General features: G+C 47.9%; 1 protein-coding gene across 1 annotated transcript in view; it reads right to left on the bottom strand.

Moving 5' to 3' along the window:
- The window catches only part of LOC119093344 (pyrokinin-1 receptor), a gene marked incomplete in the record, with an annotated part of 118,351 nt that extends 99,484 nt beyond the window's left edge, over positions 1 to 18,867 (bottom strand). Inside the window, 1 exon segment of the mRNA XM_037216292.1 lies at positions 18,447 to 18,867. Coding sequence (XP_037072187.1) covers positions 18,447 to 18,705 — 259 coding nt within the window.
- Positions 18,868 to 21,919: the final 3,052 nt, after the last annotated feature.

Here is a 21,919-nt window from a genome sequence, read left to right as displayed (position 1 = left end):
CCAGACACGTGTTCATTCTGTCCATCACAACAGATATGCCTATTGCACATGTGAATACACGCTATTTGAGAAATATGCCTCATATGCAGCGCGTCGCACCTGTTAAACGGACCACGGGATCTGGTATTCACTTTGTACCACTCCTCATCCAAATACGTTCCCTCGTTTCGCTTACTCCAACATTTTTCTTATGCCTGGTTATCTCGCAACAAACTGAAGCGATTTCCCATTGCCTTGAATTACATTTTCTGCTAAAAATAAGTTAGATACGTTGTGTCATCTCGTTTGAGGTATCATGGGCCCGCCGTGAATTCCAAGGTTTGACATGTCACCACAATCCATCGATTTCGACAAGTATTCGCCGGTCGGCGTTACCTATGTCGACAAATATTCGCCGGTCGGTGTTACCTATTCGACAAGCATTCGCTGGCCGGCGTTACCTCTGTCGACTAGTATTCGCCGGTCGGTGTTACCTATGTCGAAATCGGCTGATGAACGTGACGGTAAGAGCAACGGATGACAAATACGTTCAATAAATTGTGTTTTCCCCTACTTTCCCTACTGCCCTTCTCCTTAATACAATCAATATTTTGTGAGGATACAGATCTTGTCGAGAAACCAAACACCGTTCATGAGATAACATGGCTTCTGTTTTGTACCAGCTTAATGGGTTTCTATCACCGTGGTATATATGCAAACTGCACGCCGCCATCTAGGCTAATACAGCCTCGGAACATTATTTTCGACTTTTTTCTGCAGTCCTACCAGAAACTGAGTGGTGCATTATTTTGCGACCTCCGACCAATTTTGACCATATATATAGACCTGGTCCGAGTATGCAGAGTGACCTCTCTACCCTCTTGGGAAGGAGCTCACGTTTGTTTTGACGCCTTACCATGGCGAACGCGATAATTAATGAAGGGATTCCCAGAGTTGGCGGCGTCTCGCTCTTGTGCCGGGAAGTGCGCCCGTAGTATAGTCACTGCGAATCCTCGAAAGCTGCGATGACTTACTTCCGATGTGGTAGCTTTGGGTGTTGAATGAGAATGCAAAGCTGCAGCAGGGGTTCACATTCAGACGTGAATAACAGCTTCGTGATCAATGCGATTCCGTCCGCGAAATTTTGTGACACGGGATGGTTTAGGACATTTGGGTTTTTTTAAGAAAAACTGCAATTTCAAACACTTAAAATTTCAAATCAATTGAAAACGCTGCATAGGGGGTGGAAATTCAAACATCCAGAGAAGTGTTTGATCAATCATGGTTGATCTGCATATGATCCGACTTTCATGCAATTGAGGTGGTACTTCGCTTGTTGCAAACTTTATGTACGTATGGTAAGTGATCTTAGAACTTCTACGCTCCTTCAGAATGTGATATTCCATCATTATATTGACAAAAAAATATCACATGCAGATTTTTTTCCCGCCAGGTCTACTTAGGTGTACCAGTTACGCTTTCGCCCCTGTCACTCGCAATAAAGTTGCCAGCCAGTTTTCCATTAACACACATGGGGTACCTTAACTACCATCACCTCCGAGCAAGATCAAGGATGGGGAGCCAGTTGAGCCAGGCCGGGCTCCCTCCTTTTCCTTATCGGACACAGCTCTCACCAGCGTTTAGTGCCAGCACGTGGGTGGGTAAGCGGATGCCGACGCCAAAGCCGTTGCGACCTTAATCGATATCTGGTTAATCTAGCGGATGAAGCTGATGACAATGGACATTATTGGTGTTAGAGTCTCTGAAGGATAAAGCGCATTCAGCTTTGGGTCGCCTTGCGCGCGAAAATGACTCACACAGACCATCTATGGCATTCATATTCATGTTTTCGTGAGTTGGACTGCGGCTGATGCCCTGTCCAATAATCTGCGTCCCGTGATCACTGAAACATGCTATCACATCATTGCTTTACATCAAACGTATCTCCTCATTTGCCCCTCGCACTGGCGGAGCTCTGTTCTAACTCAGGGTCGATGTGAGGTGTGTGGTGGGTGAGAGGAGAGGTTTCCTTCCCATGGTAACAAGCACAGAACATAAATGAGCTTTTCTGGGAAAACTTTTACTCGGTCTTGTCTTCGCTTGACGTGAAGATTAAAGTCGCACTTTTTTCTGACAACTTTCATGTGTTTTGAGTACAATTAGCCGACTTTACTTCATCTTTGCATATATATATATATATATATATATATATATATATATATATATATATATATATATATGTACATAAAATAAATCCATCAGCAGTTGAACAATTTAGCAAGTTATAATACTGTGTCCAACCCATGACGACAGATGCCAGCGTCTGATCTAGGTAATCCAGCCAGGTGATCGTAGATCAGTGGCCTTTCATACCCTTTTGTGGCAAAGATCATATGCAGACGACAATACGTCACTTTAAAGTATACAGCTGAATGGAAACAAACATCTGGAATTAGGGGGAATATTTTACGCTTTGTGACGGTAAGGTGAACTTGAGGCACTGACGTATGACAGCCTGATGTGACGAGTATCGCACTAGGGTAAAAAAATGACTTCGTCAAGTCTATAACATAACACAATGTACACGTCATGCATTTAGAGAGCACGACACTGAGAACGAAAAGTAAAAGTTAACTGAGGTCAATGACCTATGGTGGCATCAGTATGTGATTTGTGGATCAGGTCCTGGCAATACTTGGAAGATTTATGCATAAAAAGAGCATCCTTATCATGGCGCATCACTAATGAATGCCACATTGAACGATTCATTAGTTTCCACATTTTATTCCACATTTTATTTCAACATGATCAAGGCCAAACCGTGAAAGGTGATGTCCGCGCGATGTTTGCGGCACCGCAAGTCTGAATATGTGTGACATTTGGAGGAAGCCAAAGCCAGCATAAATGGATGAGTTTAGAGGTGGTACCTGCTAAAAAAAAACAAAGACAAAAACAAAGGAATGCTGAGATGTGCGTGTTCTTATTTTCTATCGGCTGGCGACGTTGTAATGAATTTGCGCTTAGTATGGAGCTGCGAACGTGCGGATTGCGAGCAAAACAAAACGCTTCGATGTTGTGGCCTTTTTGTGAAACACAACGGTTGTGAAAGAGAACGTGTTTCCTTTTTAATGAAGATACAGTGTTCAACGTTTGAAATGGAGCAGCCAGCGGCGCGAGTTCCGGCGGTCGTGAAAGGAAGAAAAATGGCGATTGACTTGTTTCGAACCCTGGCCTTTGGAACTTCTCATGTGCATACGAGATTGATGAGGCCACTGCAGTGAGATTATAGTCCTTCATCATTTAACGAGTCGTTATCTATTAATAGCAGCACACACCCTAGCTGAAAATCTCTAGACTCGTGGATGGCTACTAAGGCTTCACAACGTAGGTCATTTAAGAAAAATGATCGCCTACTCATGCTGACAATTCGAGACTTGATCATATCTAGGCTCACTGCACGAGACGGCCGAGTTTGCTAACTTAGGCACTAAAAGCCTTTATATATCTTTTTATTTTATTTTTAAGAGAGCGTGCTCTAAGCTGAGGCGCTCAACTAGCGAGGGCTACCTGATCTAAACAGACAAATGAACAGAGGGTGTGGATGCTTATTTCCGATCGTTTTTTCAAGAGAGGCCCAGGTCTCAAAAAGGAAAAAAGGAGTGACCTTTTGAACCTACTTAAATTATGCTTCAGTGCATTGTACTGTACGCGTAAAAGTACTCGACCACCTGAAACGTGACTGACATTGGCTGGGCAGGCCAAAATCTCAGTTGCCAGCGGTGCACACTGCGTTTAGAACAGCCACAAGGGCAAATGCTGGATCTGGTTTGTGTGAACTTGAGGACGCATTTGGTCACCTGGTCAGTTCAGCTTGCACTTCTGGCGAATGCAACGCCACATGCGTTCGTCACGTCCGGAAGTGCGTATGCTCTGTGCTTTTACCTGCTAAAAAGCACAAGTAGCCAATCAAATCAAATGTAATGCAGATCGGGGACAGTTTGAAGCATGAGATTGAGCAGGCTGGGTCTACGTTTCGCACAGCGCAGGAGTCTTGCTCTGCAGACAATATTAACGATCTGGCCTGCTCAAAAGGACAGGTATATTAAGTTCCGTTACTGCGTCCTCCATAAGCGTCTCAAGTATAACTGAACACAAGCTAGAATCTTAGGACAATACCAATACCGCTTGCATCCATCGCTACTGGAGCAGAGTTTAGTAAAGACAGACTAGTTTCAAACCACAAAATGTAGAAAGAAAGACCTTCAGCGCCTGATTTTGCGTTATGAGTTCAGAGCCCTTATTACTGTCCTAACGAGTGACTATTGAGGATGAGCGCAATTCGAAACCTCCAGTAAAACCGACATCATCGTTGTTTTACACTACAACGTCGTCTTAATAATACCTTCTGGCTTGCTGAAGATCGGTAACTCACTTTGGATTCATAATGCCAAAACCATTAAGCATTCATGTGCAAACGTTAATTCTCGCACTAATAGCGAGGGTGTGACCACCTTAGATTCTTTAGGATACCTCTCCGGCATATCGTCCGATCGTGCCGGCATTTTCCGTAGCTATGGGGAATCTACTGTGCGTGTTTTGACACCAAAACCGTGTCCCTCGCGTTCCTAATTTCGGAACAGCGGCAGTTTCTGAGGAACACAGCGCCGCGACCTACAGCCTGCGCGATATAAAGGAGGCAAATGGCGATGCCTTGGAACGCGCCTGGTGGGCTGACATTGTTACATTATTGGAGTCACATAATAAACACTAACACCATGGTACTCAGAACTGAACGAGTAACGTGCCTATTTATGTTTTATGTCGCTACGAGGTATGCTATCGTGCATAGTATAGCATGTAAAGCTGAAAGTTAGATTTTCAGGAAATTTTGGCCTTTAATCTGAAATCATGGGGTCGATTATTGATCTAGTTATATACAACTTGTAACCAATCGCAAAATATCGTTGATGCCAATCTACTTGTGTTTTCTGCTAAGCTGTGCCTTTCTAAGTTTAGTAACGGCAAGTGCGTCGCATTGACCTCCTATCAGTCTGTGTTATGAAAAAACGGCGAAATGTAGGAAGGGTTTAAATGTGATTTACCTGTTTATCTTAAATAATCTTCAAAATTTCACGAAAGCAACTTGAGAGCACATAGCATGTGAGATAAAGCTAACCACCCGGAGTTGCTTGCTTATGGCTGTTCCCTTTAAAACATGACTTTTTGAATTGGGCTGCCAGTCTTAACCAGTGTTCGGGTTGGGGTGGGGCTTCAGTTTTACCAATCCCGGTAATTCCAAGAAATAATTAGTATTACACGAAACTTTCTATCTCTGAGATAGTTGCTTAGGAAGTATAACCATTGAATTCAGGATCACAACAAACTGCACTGGTCTAGGGCCAGCTACGAAGGTCAGACTGAGGTTAAAACCAAACTACTTTTTGACTGAAGAGCCTGATTTGATGTGGGTTTTCGGGCTCGTATCAAACGTCTTGATAACAGGGATCGTAAAAGACATCTTCCATGGATTTCTTGAACATCAGAGTAAATTACTGATCTAAAATGACCCAGATGATCCCGTTGTTTTGTTTTGTTTCTTGCGGAATGTTCCGCCTAGCGTAATCATTAACGCTTATTCACATTTAAAGATTACAGCAACCTCGTCTGGTTTTTATCACCATGACCTTTTCAAGGTCAAAAAGTTAACTGACCTTAAATGAACATCAACCCGACTTTGCTTAAGACTGGTGTGAAAGCTCGAGGTGATTGCATAAGGGGGGCTGGGACATTTTGGATGCCAACGTTGAGTTTGCATTGTTCGGCCTCATTCAACACAAAAAGTCAATACCTATGGACCTAAAATTTCCCGGATAATGAGATCAGGTAACCTACCTACCTACCGGATAACCTACCAGGTAAATTTGGTGGCTCTAGCTCTCTTCATTTCTGAGATATCTGGGGATAATATTGCCCTCCACACCCGGACAAAGACTATTCAACTGGCCACCCCGGCGCGCGTTAATTTTGGTGTCGATTTGAAGAACGAAGTCGTTTCTGTTTGCACGTTGTAGTTTTGTTTTGTTATGTACGTGTTGATTACAAAGAAGGTTCATATAAAGTGTAGAGACAAAGAAATGATATTCACAGCTGAAGTGTTAGTGCCGTGCTGAAACAAAAAATGGAGGCATATCTCTATCCTAGTATCCCGACTACTATCAACACACCAACACAAGAGAGAAAGCTGGGAGAGGTGTATTATTGGGACTTAGTTGTCGTTTTTCCTCATCGTACGCCATACACGTTTAGCAGCCATGGGTGTTGTGCGATACGATACTGAGCACGCATTAGGCAAAATGTTATGCGCAGTCATTTGTGGTCTAGTAAAATCAGCTATCATTTTGCGACAAGAAGCCACGTGATGCCTGTCACAAATAAAGGTTTCTGCAAGCCCTTCGAATAGCCTCGGGCTATGTATTGTGACCCTTGGGTCAGACAGCACCGATGCTGTTCTAGGTGAACGTAACGCTCCATATGGCCCTGCACACTAATTTGTAAAGAAATCTAAGTGGTTATTAAGGCGTTAGTGACGCATACCAGGTGATAGACAAACGTGCTTTTTCGGGGACATCCGGAATACTAAAATTATTGAAAAGGGTGTGCTTTTAGCCGCGTGAAGGCTGTTCAGACACCCGTGATATCGGATATAATATTTGTTTTGAAAAGAACCCATATAAAAGGTATTATCTGAGGAACACAATGGTTGATAACAGACATTATGCAAAAATGACACAATGACCTTTAATCTAAGTCACGAAGCCACTTTTCTCCAAATTGACCTAGGTGAGTTTTATTCTTGCAGTTTTGGTACGCAACTCCCAGATCCAGAAAATGTTTAAATCGAACAAATTTGTTTATATGCATTGGTTTTATGACTCTGAGACCAAATAAATACTATCCAATATTATCCAATGTTATGTTATATGAAGCTATGTTATCATTGTGGCAAAGCAAAGCTATCATATCGCCTCAGGGTATAGATTGCTGTACATGGTTAAGAGGGATTCGACATCTTGTGAAGTGGATTCTGTATCAGCATCAGCACATGCAGCAGCAGATAACTGCTGGTATCAATTTTCAGTAAAATCTGAGACACAACCACCTTTCCAGCGTCCCGCTGGCGCTGCGCTGGGTGGGAGACTGGGGGAGGGGGATGGGTCTGTGGCGAGGTGCGTGGGGTGCGCTGCTGCCTGGCTACCGCTGGCGTTGTGCGCCTCCGGTGCTTCTGCGACCTCTCCTCCCGGCTGCCGAAGTGAGCTTTGCAAGGCCCACGGCGCGTCCAGAGCTCTGGAGGAAGACAGCGCGCCTAATGGGACGGCAAAGCCCCTCAGCAAACAACAAGCGCCAGGAGTGACCTGCGTTACGCCTCACGGGCTCCACGGCCGGCTCATTCTGAAGTCTCGGCCTGACCGGCCTGACCGACGACTAAGTCTCTTGCCGCCCTTCCCATGAATGTCGATGGCGTGACCTCTATGTGCACCGAATATCCCGCAGCCGAGAGTTTATAAGGTCCGGCGTACATCACCTCGGAAGAGAGCGGGCTGTATCCTGATCTCCCCAGAGGCGTTGCAACGGATAGGTCCAGTTACCGTCATGTGTGACCCCGCATCCCGGGCGGTCCGCATTGGTCCCTGGCCATACCATGACCTTTGTCTCTTAAGACCGTCACGCCTGAGGTCGAGCGAGCGACAAACGAATGAGTCGACCGACTCGTAGTCCGAAGAAAGAACGAAACCGTGCCTTCGAGTCGGGCTGCCCATTAACATGCGCTCGGGTGGAAGGGAGGGAGGGGGGGGGGGCGAATCTCTGAGATGCTTTCTTAGGCACCACAAATACTGAATGAGCAAACTGCGTTGACCTAAGGTCGGGTATGAAGGTCAGTCCAAGGTTAAAACTAACCTGATTTATTGATCTAGGGCTTCCCGTATGGAATAGCTTCTGGTGCTCATTTAGAATTTATCGACAGCAGGAACCGCATTATCTATTTTTCATTGACTTCTTAGAGGTTCGAACAGGTCATTGACCTAAGATGACCCGGGTCAACACTTCGTTTTAGGAGCATACCGCCCAGCGTGATCTTTGCCGCTTATTCCAATGCAAAACTCAGAGCAGTCTTGCATGATTTTAGCCACCATGACCTTCAAAAGGTCAGACAAGGTCACTGACCCCAAATGTCCTTGTGACTTTTGCTTAGAAACAGTTGCTTAGGCTTTGGGGCACTTTGGAGACCAACCTCGAACTTGACCTTGTTTGACCCTATTTGACCCGAAAGTCATGACCTAGGAACCTCAGGCTTTAACCTAAGTGAGTTCACGTACAGATCAACACACCCTGTAAATTTGGTGTCCCTAGATTTCTTAGTTCCCGAGATCTCAGGGAGTGGTCAAATTGACCCCCCACCTCCCCCCCCCCCACACACACACACACCCGAGCGAAGGGTATCTAGCCGGCCACCCGGGCGCCTGTTCAACATTTTTCTGAGTAAGAGCAGGACTGCGGTCGTCTGGCTCCTCCTCAATCCCGACCATAGCCGAACCGTACTGCTCGGACGCGTTCCGCGCTTATCACTCTTCGAGGCCATTACCGTTACTGCGCGACTCGTTCCCCGTTAGGGGAAGGGGCAGCTGGATGCGAATCGACAAAGGGATCTGTAAGTCTTGCTGAGGCTTTGCAATCCGGATCAAGCAGCAAATTAAAAAAGGAAGATGGGCGTAATTGTCAGCAAGCCTGCGCACGTGAGCTGGGTAAGGTTGAGCTGAGAGTTCTACTGTAACTGATAATCGGGAAAATGAAGAAAACGAGAAACGGGCAACAGGCGACATGCGGCCCGCACGCCGCGCCTGGCCGCGACGCGGATCGGTGATGGCCACAATGAGCCAATGCGCCTCCACGTGGCCGCCTCCAACAGTGAAATCAAGATAGCTTCGGTGCAGGCTGATGAACGGGCAGCTGCGCTGAACCATGCGTCACCGGCTCCGGTTAGCACGGCCGCACTCACGGCGGGCTCGAGCGCCCTGTCACCGCATGACCAAATTACCTCCAACCTTGCTTCAACGCTATACAATTAAAACGCGTATTCCGTTTTTTCCGTCACCTGTATTTGTAAAATAATACACACCACACTAGCCTTCTAGCCTTCTTTGTTACCTATTCCCTTGGCTACAGGCCTCATCTCACATTTGTTCCGCACCCTACGCTCTTCAGTCCATCGCTACCCGCGGGTCCAGCGCCGAAACCGCGTGATGTACCCTCCCCTGTCCTTAATGATGGGATTATATATTTCGCCCCGAGACACAGAGCCAGGCCGGGAGGGTGGTGTGGCCAGTGCCCCCTCCTCGCCCCGATTGCCCCAGTGAGAACTGGAGGGGGGAGAAACTGTCGTGGCCCAACGTCCACCCGGTGGGGGGGGGGGGGGGGGGGTCAAGGGACATCTTCGGTGCGTACTGCTGTCCATGGTCCGGTTATGATGAGGAACGACAGCCTGTGAACTCACATCGCGTCTACTGTCGCCGGCGTCCTGTCCCGTCCCGGAGCCAGAGGTCGTCGCTGGGCGATCAACTTCGATCACCGGCCCGTCGGACCGTCCTGTCCTCTCTGCACGGCTGTCGGCTCCTGATACACGGCACTCCCTCCCCTTTGACTCGGAGACTTCCTGCCAGAGACTCCTTGGAACTTCGCTCAGAGACCTCTCCTTAAACACTGCCTGCGCTTTTTCAGAGCTCCCCATCAAGTTTTACCTTTTCATCATTTCTCGAACCTGGATCGGCCCACCCTGGTTTTCCGCCTGATCCAATAGTTTGGCAGGAATGTTTCCTTCGTCCAGTACGTTGCCGGGCCAGCCTACCCTACTTCCAGGGCCCGCCTCCGACGTGCACCGAGACCAGAACTCGGGCGTCGAGTCGTCGGCGGCGGTGTAAGGCTCGCACGCTCTATTCGTGCCTCGCTTCGGAAGGGCTCTGCACGCCTCCCTCCGGCCCAGGTATCATGTGGCGTGGCGCACCTGATACCACCCGGGGTGACAGCGGCACTGACGCGACGGAACTGTCGGGCAGAGCAGCAAACTTCATCAAACCATCTCGCGTAAGCATCTCTGCGGGTGTCTTTGTCTCCGGGAATCAGGTGTCCTACGTCCATTGTAGTGAATGTTCCACATTGAAGATATCAAAGCAGACACTAGATATGATGAAGTCAGCTCTCTTACAGCTATTGGTATACTTTTAAGCGGAGAAGGTTGCTTTAAACAACACAGTTTCTCTGTCTCGTAACTATGTTCCCCAATAGTCATCGTTTTAAAGCGTTATCATGCTCGCACACATTGATTGTGAGTTAATTGACGGCCGATATATTGGGAATTCGTGGACGAACCCCAGATACGAACGACTGGACGATTATATTTGTATTGGTCTTGATTGTCGCGTTGCCAATTCAATGGCAGATTTTGAATAATGGTATTATGGCGTCAGGGATGCCTGGATGACCTTGAAATAGTCACCCCTGAGTACTCCGCACACCTTCGCGAGAGTGTAGTTTAGAAACTAGAGGGGTTTAGGTCTTGAGGAAGACAATGCTGTTAATTGCACCGAATGATCTTCAAAACGAGCATCTGAGTTCAAAATATCTTACAAATGTAGAATGATTCCTATAGTTTTGACTGTCCGGCTGACGGCAGGCCCGTTTCACAGCTCCTCTCGACGTGGTGGCCCGTTCTGGAAAACGGGCCACCGTCATAGCCGTTCCGGGGGAAAACGGCGACTTATCCCACCTGGCCGGGGGCCGCACTCTTTTCTCTGCCGGGGATTCGGTCCACAACAGACGCCGCTCTGTTGTTGCGAGATGATCGGCTGAAGCGCCCGGAGGGTCCGCGTCCACCTATCAGGCCCTGCTCGACCTAATAGTCATGTTTGGTTCAGCGGGGGGGGGGGGGGGGAAGTTCCTGACCCTGGCGGGATTGATTGCCGTCCTGGGTATTATTACGACCCCGCAAGCAAAAGGGTCTAGATTCTTACATCATCATCATCTTGCTTGTTCACGATGCTCATCCATTCACCAACGTCACGACTGCATGGTTGCTACTAACCACACGTACAGAACTTATCATAAAATTTGCGGGGGTCTTCAACATTTCGGGATAAGCAGGCAGCTAACTTCGCCACCGCTGTCTGACGACGTGAGAATAAGGGGGGGAGGGCGGAGGGGGGTATCTGCCTGCTCACCCGCCTGCTTACCCGCCTGCTCACTCGTGGACGACACTTCTGACGATATAACACCCCGATTATAACACCCCGATTATCCGTTTCGCGACAACAAAGCGCTAGTGTCAAACCTAATTCCTCGTAATTCTTTGTAGCCGTCAAAAGTTGGTGGTATCCTTGAGTGAAGGAGCAGAGCTTGAGGCGACGGTCGCCTCCAACAAGCCATGGATGAACAACAGATGTAATGTATCTGGCTTACTCCTCATCTATTTGCTAAGCCTGACATACATTCATTGCAGCACATAAGTTTGGGGATGCTGTGGCTCGACAGAACGCTAATGTTGTACGAGGCCAGGAATCCGGTGCCAAATTAATGCTCTTGGTTCAGGATAAATCTAGCTGGCGTAGCGCTCTGGACGCCACCACCACAATGAGAAAGCTGGGATGCCTCACGTTTCCTATGAGTGCAACTTTGCTGGATGCTTGCAGACTGCAGACTACCAGGCATTTTATCCTAACAAAAATACGGACCGAGGCTCTTCACCGACGTTGCTGTATTCAGGGCCGGCTGTGGCGGAAACGTCGCCTGAACCGTAAGTTGGTTTAGTCTAAGCAAAAAAAGGGAAAGTCAATGTACAACGTCTAGCCCAATACCAGAAAAAGCAGAAGATGTATTCTAGAACCGTGTCCTTGTAAAGAAAATTTGTCCTTACCGAAGATCATACTCGATGAAGGTAGGTTCCATGCTGAAAAACGGCATGAAGCGATAAATATTAGAAGAAAGAATAAAAACGAACGAGGACTCTGGGTCCGGAAATGATGATAGCATGGGTGATAACTGAGCCCCACGGGTCCATTATCCCTGCTCCTCCCGCCAGTGCGGCGCCCCATGAATCGATGCGCATTGTGCGCTGTCACGCGAAGGACTCCTTGGCTTCCGAGCACTTGTCCGGTGCCCACGCCGGGGTGATGAGGAGCTCGTCACCCCAAGGTCTTTTTACTGGGGATGTGCCGCAAACATACGCGCATTTCCGGGATAGGGCATGGGAGGGTGATTTATTGATGATATATTGATTACGTGCGATATCTGGGGAGCTGCCGTGGTCAAACCAACGCACCGCCATCTCCCAAGGATTCTCCATTGGTATGTGGACATCGAGGTCGGGCAACCGATGCAACCGCGCATGCCCGATCGGCATTATCACGCTAGGTAGAGCTCCTTCTTGTCTGTTGCTTTTTTTCTCTCTGCTTATCTACTTTTTTCCCTTTGCTTCTTTTTTTCCTACAGATTTGTTTAGCCGGTCGTCGCCGCAATAATGGCTCAGATAGCACGCGGTCAGGGGGTGGCCATATCCATATCCATGCGTTGTGTTTGTTATTAAAAGGATATTCCCCATTTAAAGAAGCCAGCACCCGATATAGTGAAACAAGCTTACTTATCCCTAGTGGTATACTTTCAAGTGGAAAATGCTGCTCTAGACAACGCAATTCTCTGCCTGGTAAATATGCTGCTCAGCACGTCATTGCTTGACTACGGCATCGTAGCTTACACAAAATTCATTGGGAGTCAATTGACGGCCGTTATATATGGAAACCGTGCTCACAAACGTCAGGTATGACCGGCTCAACGATTACATTTTTGTTGGCCTTGATGACCCCAAGGCCAGCGGACCGGCAAGATTTGAATAACGTCATTTTGGCGTCATGAGTGCCTGGGTGACCTTGAACACGTCTCCCCGAAACAGTCTGCACTTATTTGCAGCGTGTAGCTCAGAACGTATGGCATAGGTCTTGAGAGGGACAGGGCTGTGAACTGCACCGCATAACCTTCAAGATTGCTATTTCAGTTTAAAGCCCGATACAAATATGGAACACTCCCTTTAACCGGCCAGCGCGCCCACACATTCTGATGGCTATTACTACAACTACCATGGATTGTGGCTTTGTCTCCTCCATCATCTAGATTGACGGATCAATTAGCGCAGATACGTGTCACACGTACCGCACGATTTAAAACTTAATATTTGTGGCTTCAGTTGGCTATCATACCCATGGAACCTACTGCTGATAATAGTGCATTGAGTTTCTGAACACTGCATTCCTTCTTTGTTTTACAGTCGGTTATTAGGACTGTCTGAGATTCATCTCCAAGCTTGTGGGTGTCACGTATTTAATCATGCGGCACAAACAAAGCTGGGTTTGAAATATGGAACTGCAGGGTAACCCCAGCAGCACAACACCTGAACGATGCTACGTGGGGTCGCAAGCTGCAAAATCTCATCAATGCGCTAAGAGGTTATGCGATAGCTTGCATGCAGTTGTTCCCAATCGTTCCGATCCCTAAATAACTCTTCTTTCGTTTACGTCATCACTTGGATGTAGATATTTTTACAAGCGGCATATGTCCACAGCGTTTTAATTCAACGATGTCACCACACAGATATTCATATATCATATTGGATTTATGTCAAAATATTCGCGCAGATCTAAGTACCGCTGATGAAATCCTTTGCACGAAAGGGAGTGTTCCACCTTGTATTAGGCTTGAACTGAAAAATCGATCATGAAGACCATTCGGTGCAGTTCACAGCCCTGCCCTTCTTTAAACCTACATTCCAGCATTTTCTTAGGTACACGCCCGTTACTGTTTTGGGAAGATTATTTCAAGGTCATCCAGGCATTCGTGACGCTTTAACAACGACATTTGAAGCCTGACATTCTGTTAGCAATACGGTGATTAAGGCCGATATTGATGCGGTGATCAAGGCAAAAAATTGTTGTCGAGTTGTTCAGATCTGACGGTTGTGAGTACGATTTCTAGATATAACAGCCGGCAATTGGCTCCTAATCAATGTCGTGCAAGGAACGGCGACGTAAGCAAGTGATGACGCATTGAGGAGCACATTTACTTAACAGAGAAATGCTGTCGTCCAGAGCAGCCTTTTTCGCTGAGAAGTAGACCAATAGTTACAAGTGAGCTCATTTCATCATATCTGATGCTCGCTAAAATATCTTCAGGTATGGAATATTCCCATTAACACTTCCGCATTTGCGCTTCCACCCCGCTGAGGTTCCTAACATTTCCCGCACGTTTCCTTAAGATGGCGTCCCACATGTGTTATGTAATGTTTCCACTCGCCGTCACTCGTAAGGTGCAGACTCCGTGGTGGGCGCCCACCTCGAGCATTGATCTGTCCACCTTCCTGAGAGTTTGTGATGATGCCTTCGCAAATCTGTCGAAATAAAGGATCATTGCTGCCACCAGGAAGCATGCAACCGTGTGCGACACCCACCCCCTCCTCTCTCCTCCACTGGTGACGTCCCCGGCCCGTCTCCACGCCATCCCACACACGCCACCACGGCCCTGCATGTCCTGCACGCTACTTCGTCTTTGACCCCCGCCTCAGGCCATGAACGTCCGGGTCAAGGTCAGTGCCGTCGTCGTCCCGTCGGCAATCAAGATCGCAACTGAGCTAGAGCTCAATATATCACCCTTCCCCAACGGATTAAACCTTGCAAGACGAATCAGATGCCAATATCAATTGACCTTTCTGAGGCCACAGATGAGCGGATGACAGCACGGTGAAATTTGGCATCACTGGCAATGCGTCAACTGGGTATCGTTTACGATAAAATGGTGACAAGCTATGCCAGGCCACAGACCAGTCAAATCATCCCTGAAGGATCTCGTAACCATTTTTACAATGCCATTGTATCGCTGTTCGTCGTGAAACGAACTCGAATTCTGGACACAACTCCAGCAGCGAATGATACGCAAGCACTTCGGCGACGTTGGATTGCGCAACCACCTTGCTTAAAATCACACATATTCATTTCACTCTGTTGACTGCGTGTATCCTTATATCATTCCTAGACAACTTTTGCTCCAAATTCGGCACAGAATCCTGTGCAAAATTCCTCTGACGAGTACCATTTTTCTCTAAAAGTCGTCATTTTACACCTTGTCTTCGTAAGCATCCTCATCGGAGCCACCAACTGATCCCAAGTGGTAAAACTGGATATCACTAGATTACCTTATCACCCAGCTAGCCATCGGCTGTCGTTTCGTGGCTCTTAATTGGAGAAATGGTCCATTCGGAAGTGGGTAGCTCTTCCGGCACGTCAATTTCCGGCCTATGTTGATCACGTAAGAAAACAAGGGTGATCAAAATGTGACCTGATTTATCTCTTCAGCTCAACATAGACTGACAAAGTTGGAAATCATAAAAGAGATCACAGAAGTGTTGGCTTCCACACCTCTCTTTGCCAAGCCTCTCTTGGCCACGTACGTCATTTTTGGAGCGTGCATTGACATACGGTTTGCTACTGTGTATTTCTTATAGAGAATGTTTCACATTTGAAGATATTGAAGGAAACATCATATATGGTGAAATAAGCTCACTTATAACTATTGGCACACTCCTTAAGTACAAAAACTGCTATAGACAGCACAATTCTCTGTTAGGCAAATGTCTCCTCAATGCTTCATGGTTTGATTATGTCATCGTACCTTGCACATCATTTATTGAGGGCCTACTGACGCCCGTTTTATCTGGAATCGTGCTCACGGCCGCCAGGTGTGAACGCCTCGACAATTATATTTTTACCTTGATCGCCCCATGGCTTACAGAATGGCAGGATTTCAACGACGCTATTATGACGTCATGAATGCCAAGGTGGCTTTGAAATGCTCCCTCCGATAAGCCTTTTCCAATTTTCGTGAGCGTGTAGCTCAGAAGCTGGAATGGCTTAGGCCTTAAAAAAGACAGGACTGTGAACAGCACCGAAAGGTCTTCAAGATAGCTTTTCCAGTTCAAGACCCCATATTAGTGTGAAACACTCCCTTTCATGCGTCGCTGGAGGCGGATAAGGTACGGAATTGGCATGGCTAAATTCATTGTTCTGCGATGCAGAGCAAACAAAATGCGTGATGCGATGCAACACGTCGTTTCTTTTTCTGGTGAACCACTTCAATTTTTTCAAGCCACCATAGACCTGTTTAGCGAGCGTTGGTTTTGTTTCTGACAAAAAGAGATACGCAGCAACAAACATGTCAGAAAAACAAAAACTAGCGGCACAATCCGACGTCCAATCGACAGGCATGAAATTGGAGGAATCTAAACAGCTAACCTCAGAAAGCGCTAATGTGTCCCACGCTACTTGGGTCGACGACTACATTGGTTTTGCAATCTATTTTCCCATTTTGTGTGTCCTACATTTTGACCATTGCGAGATGTCGAGGGCATCTGCCGCAGGAATTTCAGAGGAAAGATATTACAGCCCAAGAATGTGTGGAAAAGGTCGAGGAAGAGGAGAACAGGAAGGAAAGAAACAGAGCGAACGGGCGAGAGAGAGAGAGGGAGAGAGAGAGAGAGAGAGAGAGAGAGAGAGAGAGAGAGAGAGAGAGAGAGAGAGGGGGGGGAGAGAAAGAGAGGGACATGAGCAGGGCATGTATCAGTACTTCTGTACAGATATTTCAAACTAACAGTACATATATATCAAAGCACAGATCGAGCGAGAATTCGAAATGACATGAGCAAGGCATGTAGCAGTACCCGGATATTTCAGAGCATAGACCGAGCGAGAATGCGAAATGGCATGGGCAAGGCATGTAGCAATACCTGGATATTTCAGAGCACAGGCCAAGCGAGAATTCGAAATGTTGTTTTCTGCCGTAAGGAATAAGTATACTCTTAAGAAAGTCCTGTACGAAATACGGAGACCTCAATCCACCATACAAAGCAAAAAAACACTGGTAGGTGTAGCACTAACAGTGTAAGCGGTGCTGTGGCACGGCAAACAGTGAGCACAAAGAAACATCGAGGTCGTAACCATTGCAAAACGTTACAAAGCTCCATCCACTGCTGCAGCCCATCAGCTTTCAACGCGCCTTAACACAACCTGATTTTTCGCACACAAGTCCTGCAACCTTCTGCCTGGAAGCTAGCTTGGAATATGCAACAAGCCGAAAATGCAATGTTCCAGTCCATTTTTACATTTGGCTTCTCATACCGCCTCGGCCCAGCAGCCACAGACTACACGAACTGCGCCCGCGAAACCGCACATGATAAACTACATGCTAAGGCTGCTGGTAGCTGGTAGGTAGCTGACTTAGCAAACCGAACGATTGTATTGTAGTCTTGCGAAAGATGTCATCACCAGTCCTGATGCCTTAGAATATCTGGGCAATATCTCGTGATCTGCATATTTCGCCCATTAGGCACGTAATGGCCGCTTCAGATCATTTTCGCATGAAGGGAGTTTTTTATTCGGAGTTCTTGTAAAATTCATTTTTCAGCTAAGTGTGAATTTGACCAGAAGAGATTGGACCAGGCACGTGGGATCTGAGCAATTCACACAAGCCATAGTTATCAGTCAAAGCAGATACGATATCGGTCTTTCTTTACTGAAAAATACAAGCACTTCAAAAATATCACTTTTAGAGCTCCTGACCAGTGCTCAGTCACCAGGAATACAACTCCGCTACGGATTCAACCCCACCAACAGAACTCAACGATCACCATTGTGCGCGTCGAAGCGATCCGTATGTTCGGTCTTTTTAGTGCATGTTTAATCCGAACCTTTTCAATTGGGAGCATTTTTGGGATCACAGTTTACGCTAAGCCGTGCTTGGTTTCATATCTTCCGTCCCGCCATCCTATCGTGGAACTCAGAATCGACGACATAATGTAATGGCGAAAATTTTCCGTCCCGCAATGCTCGGCCCTGCCCATCGGCTGTGTGACCTCATCTGACACAGAGCGGCCGCTGCTACCTGCCGCAGACTATCATAGTAAGGACGGGTGGCGACGGTGCGTCGCACATCGAAGCCGGACCTCGTAGCGCATCGGTCAGCAGGCGGGGCAGTGACCGACAGAGCCACAGAGCCGTCAAATGGTTAGTAGGCGGGGCAGTGACCGACAGAGCCAGGCATGGCTCTGGCAGGCATGCCGAGACACCTTGACATTTGAGTGTTGCTTGCCTTTTCATTTCAGTGGACTAGGTGGACGTCCGCAGGCTACCCAATGGGATACTGGCGCAGAAGGCGAACGGGTCTCTGCCGAGGTACGCCAGTCGCCCGGTTTGTGGGCGGGGCATGCTACAGGCCAGTCGTCAGGCGGTGGCACTACCGACAGCCTCAGCCAATCCCTAGGTCGTGGTTCAGCGGCCACATCCTCTCCAGACTGTGGGCCGTTGCCTCAGCCGTGGATTACTCACCAGAGAGCAGGGTCAGCATGTCAGCGACTGCCAGGTTGAACAGGTACATGTTGGTAGCCGTCTGCATGTACTGGTTGTTTGCAATCACCAGACACGTGCTCACATTGCCAACAACGCCGCACACGAAAATGAGCGAGTAGAAAATAGTCATGGGAATGACTGTCTTCAGCGGCAGGTGCTTGGGGCCCAGGTTATCCTCCACGAAGGCGGCGATGTCCAGCAGCGGGGCCGAGCCGTTGGCCGCCGCGAGCTCAGCCATGGTCGTGTCGTCCGTCTGGCACGCGCGTCGTCCGCCTGGCACGCGCGCTGCCTCCACGCGGTCGCCTTCCCACTGTTCTCCGGCGACCCGTCAAGGCAGCCTCACGCGCCCCGTCCAGATTTAGTTCCCGCCGGCGGAGCGAGACCTAACCCGCGCGGGGCCGCCGGGCGCCACCGGCGCCGATCCGGTTCGGTTCGATCCGGGCCGTTCCGGCCCCCGCCCGCCACCGCCACCGCCACTGCCACCGCCGCCGGCCGTCCAAAGCTCCGCGTACCGGCGCCAAACTTGCGACTTGCCCGTGCCGGCGCTGCTGGGACGGCCGTTGCCAGCGACGCGTCCCACGCACCCCCTGCTCGGCGCGGCGCCGGCCCGAACTGACGCCGGTCCGGACGCGCCGACGACGTCAGGAGGGAACGGAAGCGCGGGGGTGGGGAGGGGGGGGGGGGGGCTGCGCCGTGGACTTGCTCGGTGCACCGAATCGGTCTTTGGGCGTCCTGAGACGTGGGCGCGTCTCTGATCTTGAGCAGTGCCAAATGAATTGGCATCCCGGAGGATACTTAAGATGGGATGAGTGGGTGGTCTCTGCACAGATTTTAATTCTATGAGACCCCTGCGAAGACTAAGTTTAGTTGAAGACAATTGTTTGAGATTGAACGTTTTTGCATGTTTTCATCTATGATGCTGTACTGACATGGTGCAGAGAAATGTTGAGGATCCGTGAAATAACTTCCCGAAATGTACATCATCATGGTACTTTCATTTCGAAGAATCCAAACAAATATATTGTCGCGGCGCATATTTGTAGGCAAGCTGTCACGACAAAACTTACAGAAAGGGGTACATCAGTGTGCACAACTTGATTTGAGACCGTTGAGAGAGTGGTGTGTTGAATGCAACCACGTTCATCTTTATTGAACATGGTATAAAGCATGGAAGCATCGTATCTGTTTTTGGGCGCGGAAATGACTTACAAACCGACATCTACAATATTTTGAGAGCATAATAATGATATACGTATGATTTTGAAAACAAGCCTTCCTTATCCGAGATCGGACTGGAAAAAAAATTCTGGGTTTGTGGATACTAGAAGAGATATGCATATGTGCCAACCATAGGCCGATACTCGCGCACAAGTACCTAATCACTTTTCCCCGTAGGCCACCAAAATCCTATTTCTGAAAGCTGGCAGTCGGTTCACGGTACATTGCTGACCAGCTTGTCATTGCTCCTTCGTTGGGGAGAAACCGATCTTCGACACAAAGATCGGTTTAAATTTTATTAAGCATATAGTTTGTTAGATCGTCTACCCACCTGTTAAACGCCGCATGGCTGTATGTGACCCCAGATTTGATACGCCTTACTCAGGTCTCGCGACCTGGAGCACTTATCGCTTTGCGCGCGCGCGTCGGTGAAGTTACAATCTCCCGACCACGTAATGGCGTAAAATGACGGCTGCAGCTGACGCGCCCATAAAACCAAAACACCATAGCATACATATTTACCATCTCTGAGCGTCTAGAGAACATGTTCATTGGCATATCACGCTTATAGCATAATCATCCTTATCACGAACCTAAGGAACCAGGCCTTCGAATTATTTGGTCCTGGGCGAGCGGGAGCTATTTTAACTCCTGTGCCATGCAACAGATGTGGACTGTGTCCCTTTCTACTCCACTTGGCCGGCAAATGAGCTAGAGACACAAAAAATACTGCTCGAGAGTTCGCTGTCTAAGATATCAAGTGCATATTGTTCTGTCAAACCAACTAGCGATTCAAACGACTGTCAGGCAGGTCAGCTCTGTCTTAAAGGAAGTGTTCCATATTTGTCGGAGGTTTTGAACTGAAACGGACATTCTAAAGATCATTCGGCGCAACGAACAGCTCTGCCGTTTTTAAGTCTCAAAGCTCTCTGGTTTCTGAGCAAGACGCCCAACGAACATGCGCAGACTATTTCGTGCGGAGCGTTTCAAGATCACCCAGTTATGCATGACGCCTTAGAATTGTCGTGCGAATAGTGCCACCTCACTGGCCACATAGGACTCAAGTTCACGCAAAACATTGCCATCAAACTATTCGCGTATTGCATGCGTCAGCACGATTTCTGACGTCATCGGACTTAAGTTCCCCACTAACCAGTTTGATGCGCTTCACGTAAGCATCGAACACGGACCCTGTGTTGTGTATAATACAGGAACTTGGTGCTTAGAGATGCTTAATGTAATCATGTACTTGGTTATGGCGTCTTCGATGCCCGGGTGGTCTCGAAGTAGTCTCCTCGAAATGAGGTGTACATCCTCACGGGCGTGCTGCTCAGAAACACTGGTAGGTAAACACTTTGCTGCTCAGATGTTTTTAGGCCTTAAGAAAGGCAGGGCTGTGAACTGCATCGAATGATCTTCAAGACGGCCACCTCAGTTCAAATCCCCAGACGACAGCACGCCTTGAGGCAGGCGTGCCTGCCAGGCAAGACATGGCAGCACGGGCTGGAAGTGTTCGCCGAGCCAAATATTGTAATTTGCTTGCGTTTCGACCCTTTCCCGTGATGTTCTCGTATATTTATCCCTAAGTTTAATATGTTTAACTGAATTCACTCACACGGTTATGGCGCTACTTGTAATTTATCCGATTGCATGTTTTATTTTCGTAATAAGAAGCATGAGAAAAAACCATGTCCAACTTCTATGAGCCAGTTGACGTCCACGTCCACTATATTTGGAAATCGTGCTCATGAACGCCAGACCTGAGTGGCTCGATAATATTCAAACTGGCCTTGTACGCCGCCTGGCCTACGGCCTGGTAGGATTTGAATAGCGTTATGACATCACGCATGCCTGAAATAAATTGCCACATTGCCGCGGGTGTGAGGCTCAGAAACTGGAGGATTTTCGTTCTCAAGACGAGCAGGGTTTCGAACCGCAGCTAATGATCTTCAAAGTGGCTGTTAAGTTAGATCCTGATGCAAACGTGGGACACTTCTTTTAGAAATAGCGCTTAAATCGAGTATGCGAAAGCAAATAAGCAGCATAAAAGTACGAATAAATACGCAAGAAGACCACAAGGAAGGGCCCAACATGCGAACATGAATGTAGTTGGCTTCTGCACACAGCCCACCGGTCATTGCAATGCTGAGACAGTGAGAAAAATGCAGGCGGGATCATGTGTCTCATACTGTCCTGCGTGCCGCACGTGAGCTTTGTTACTAGTCGTTATTTTG

The sequence above is a fragment of the Pollicipes pollicipes genome, unplaced genomic scaffold (genome assembly GCF_011947565.3).
Source record: "Pollicipes pollicipes isolate AB1234 unplaced genomic scaffold, Ppol_2.1 Scaffold_4002;HRSCAF=4701_pilon_pilon_pilon, whole genome shotgun sequence".
Classification (NCBI taxonomy): domain Eukaryota; kingdom Metazoa; phylum Arthropoda; class Thecostraca; order Pollicipedomorpha; family Pollicipedidae; genus Pollicipes; species Pollicipes pollicipes.
This window is presented reverse-complemented; position numbering and strand designations above follow the sequence as displayed.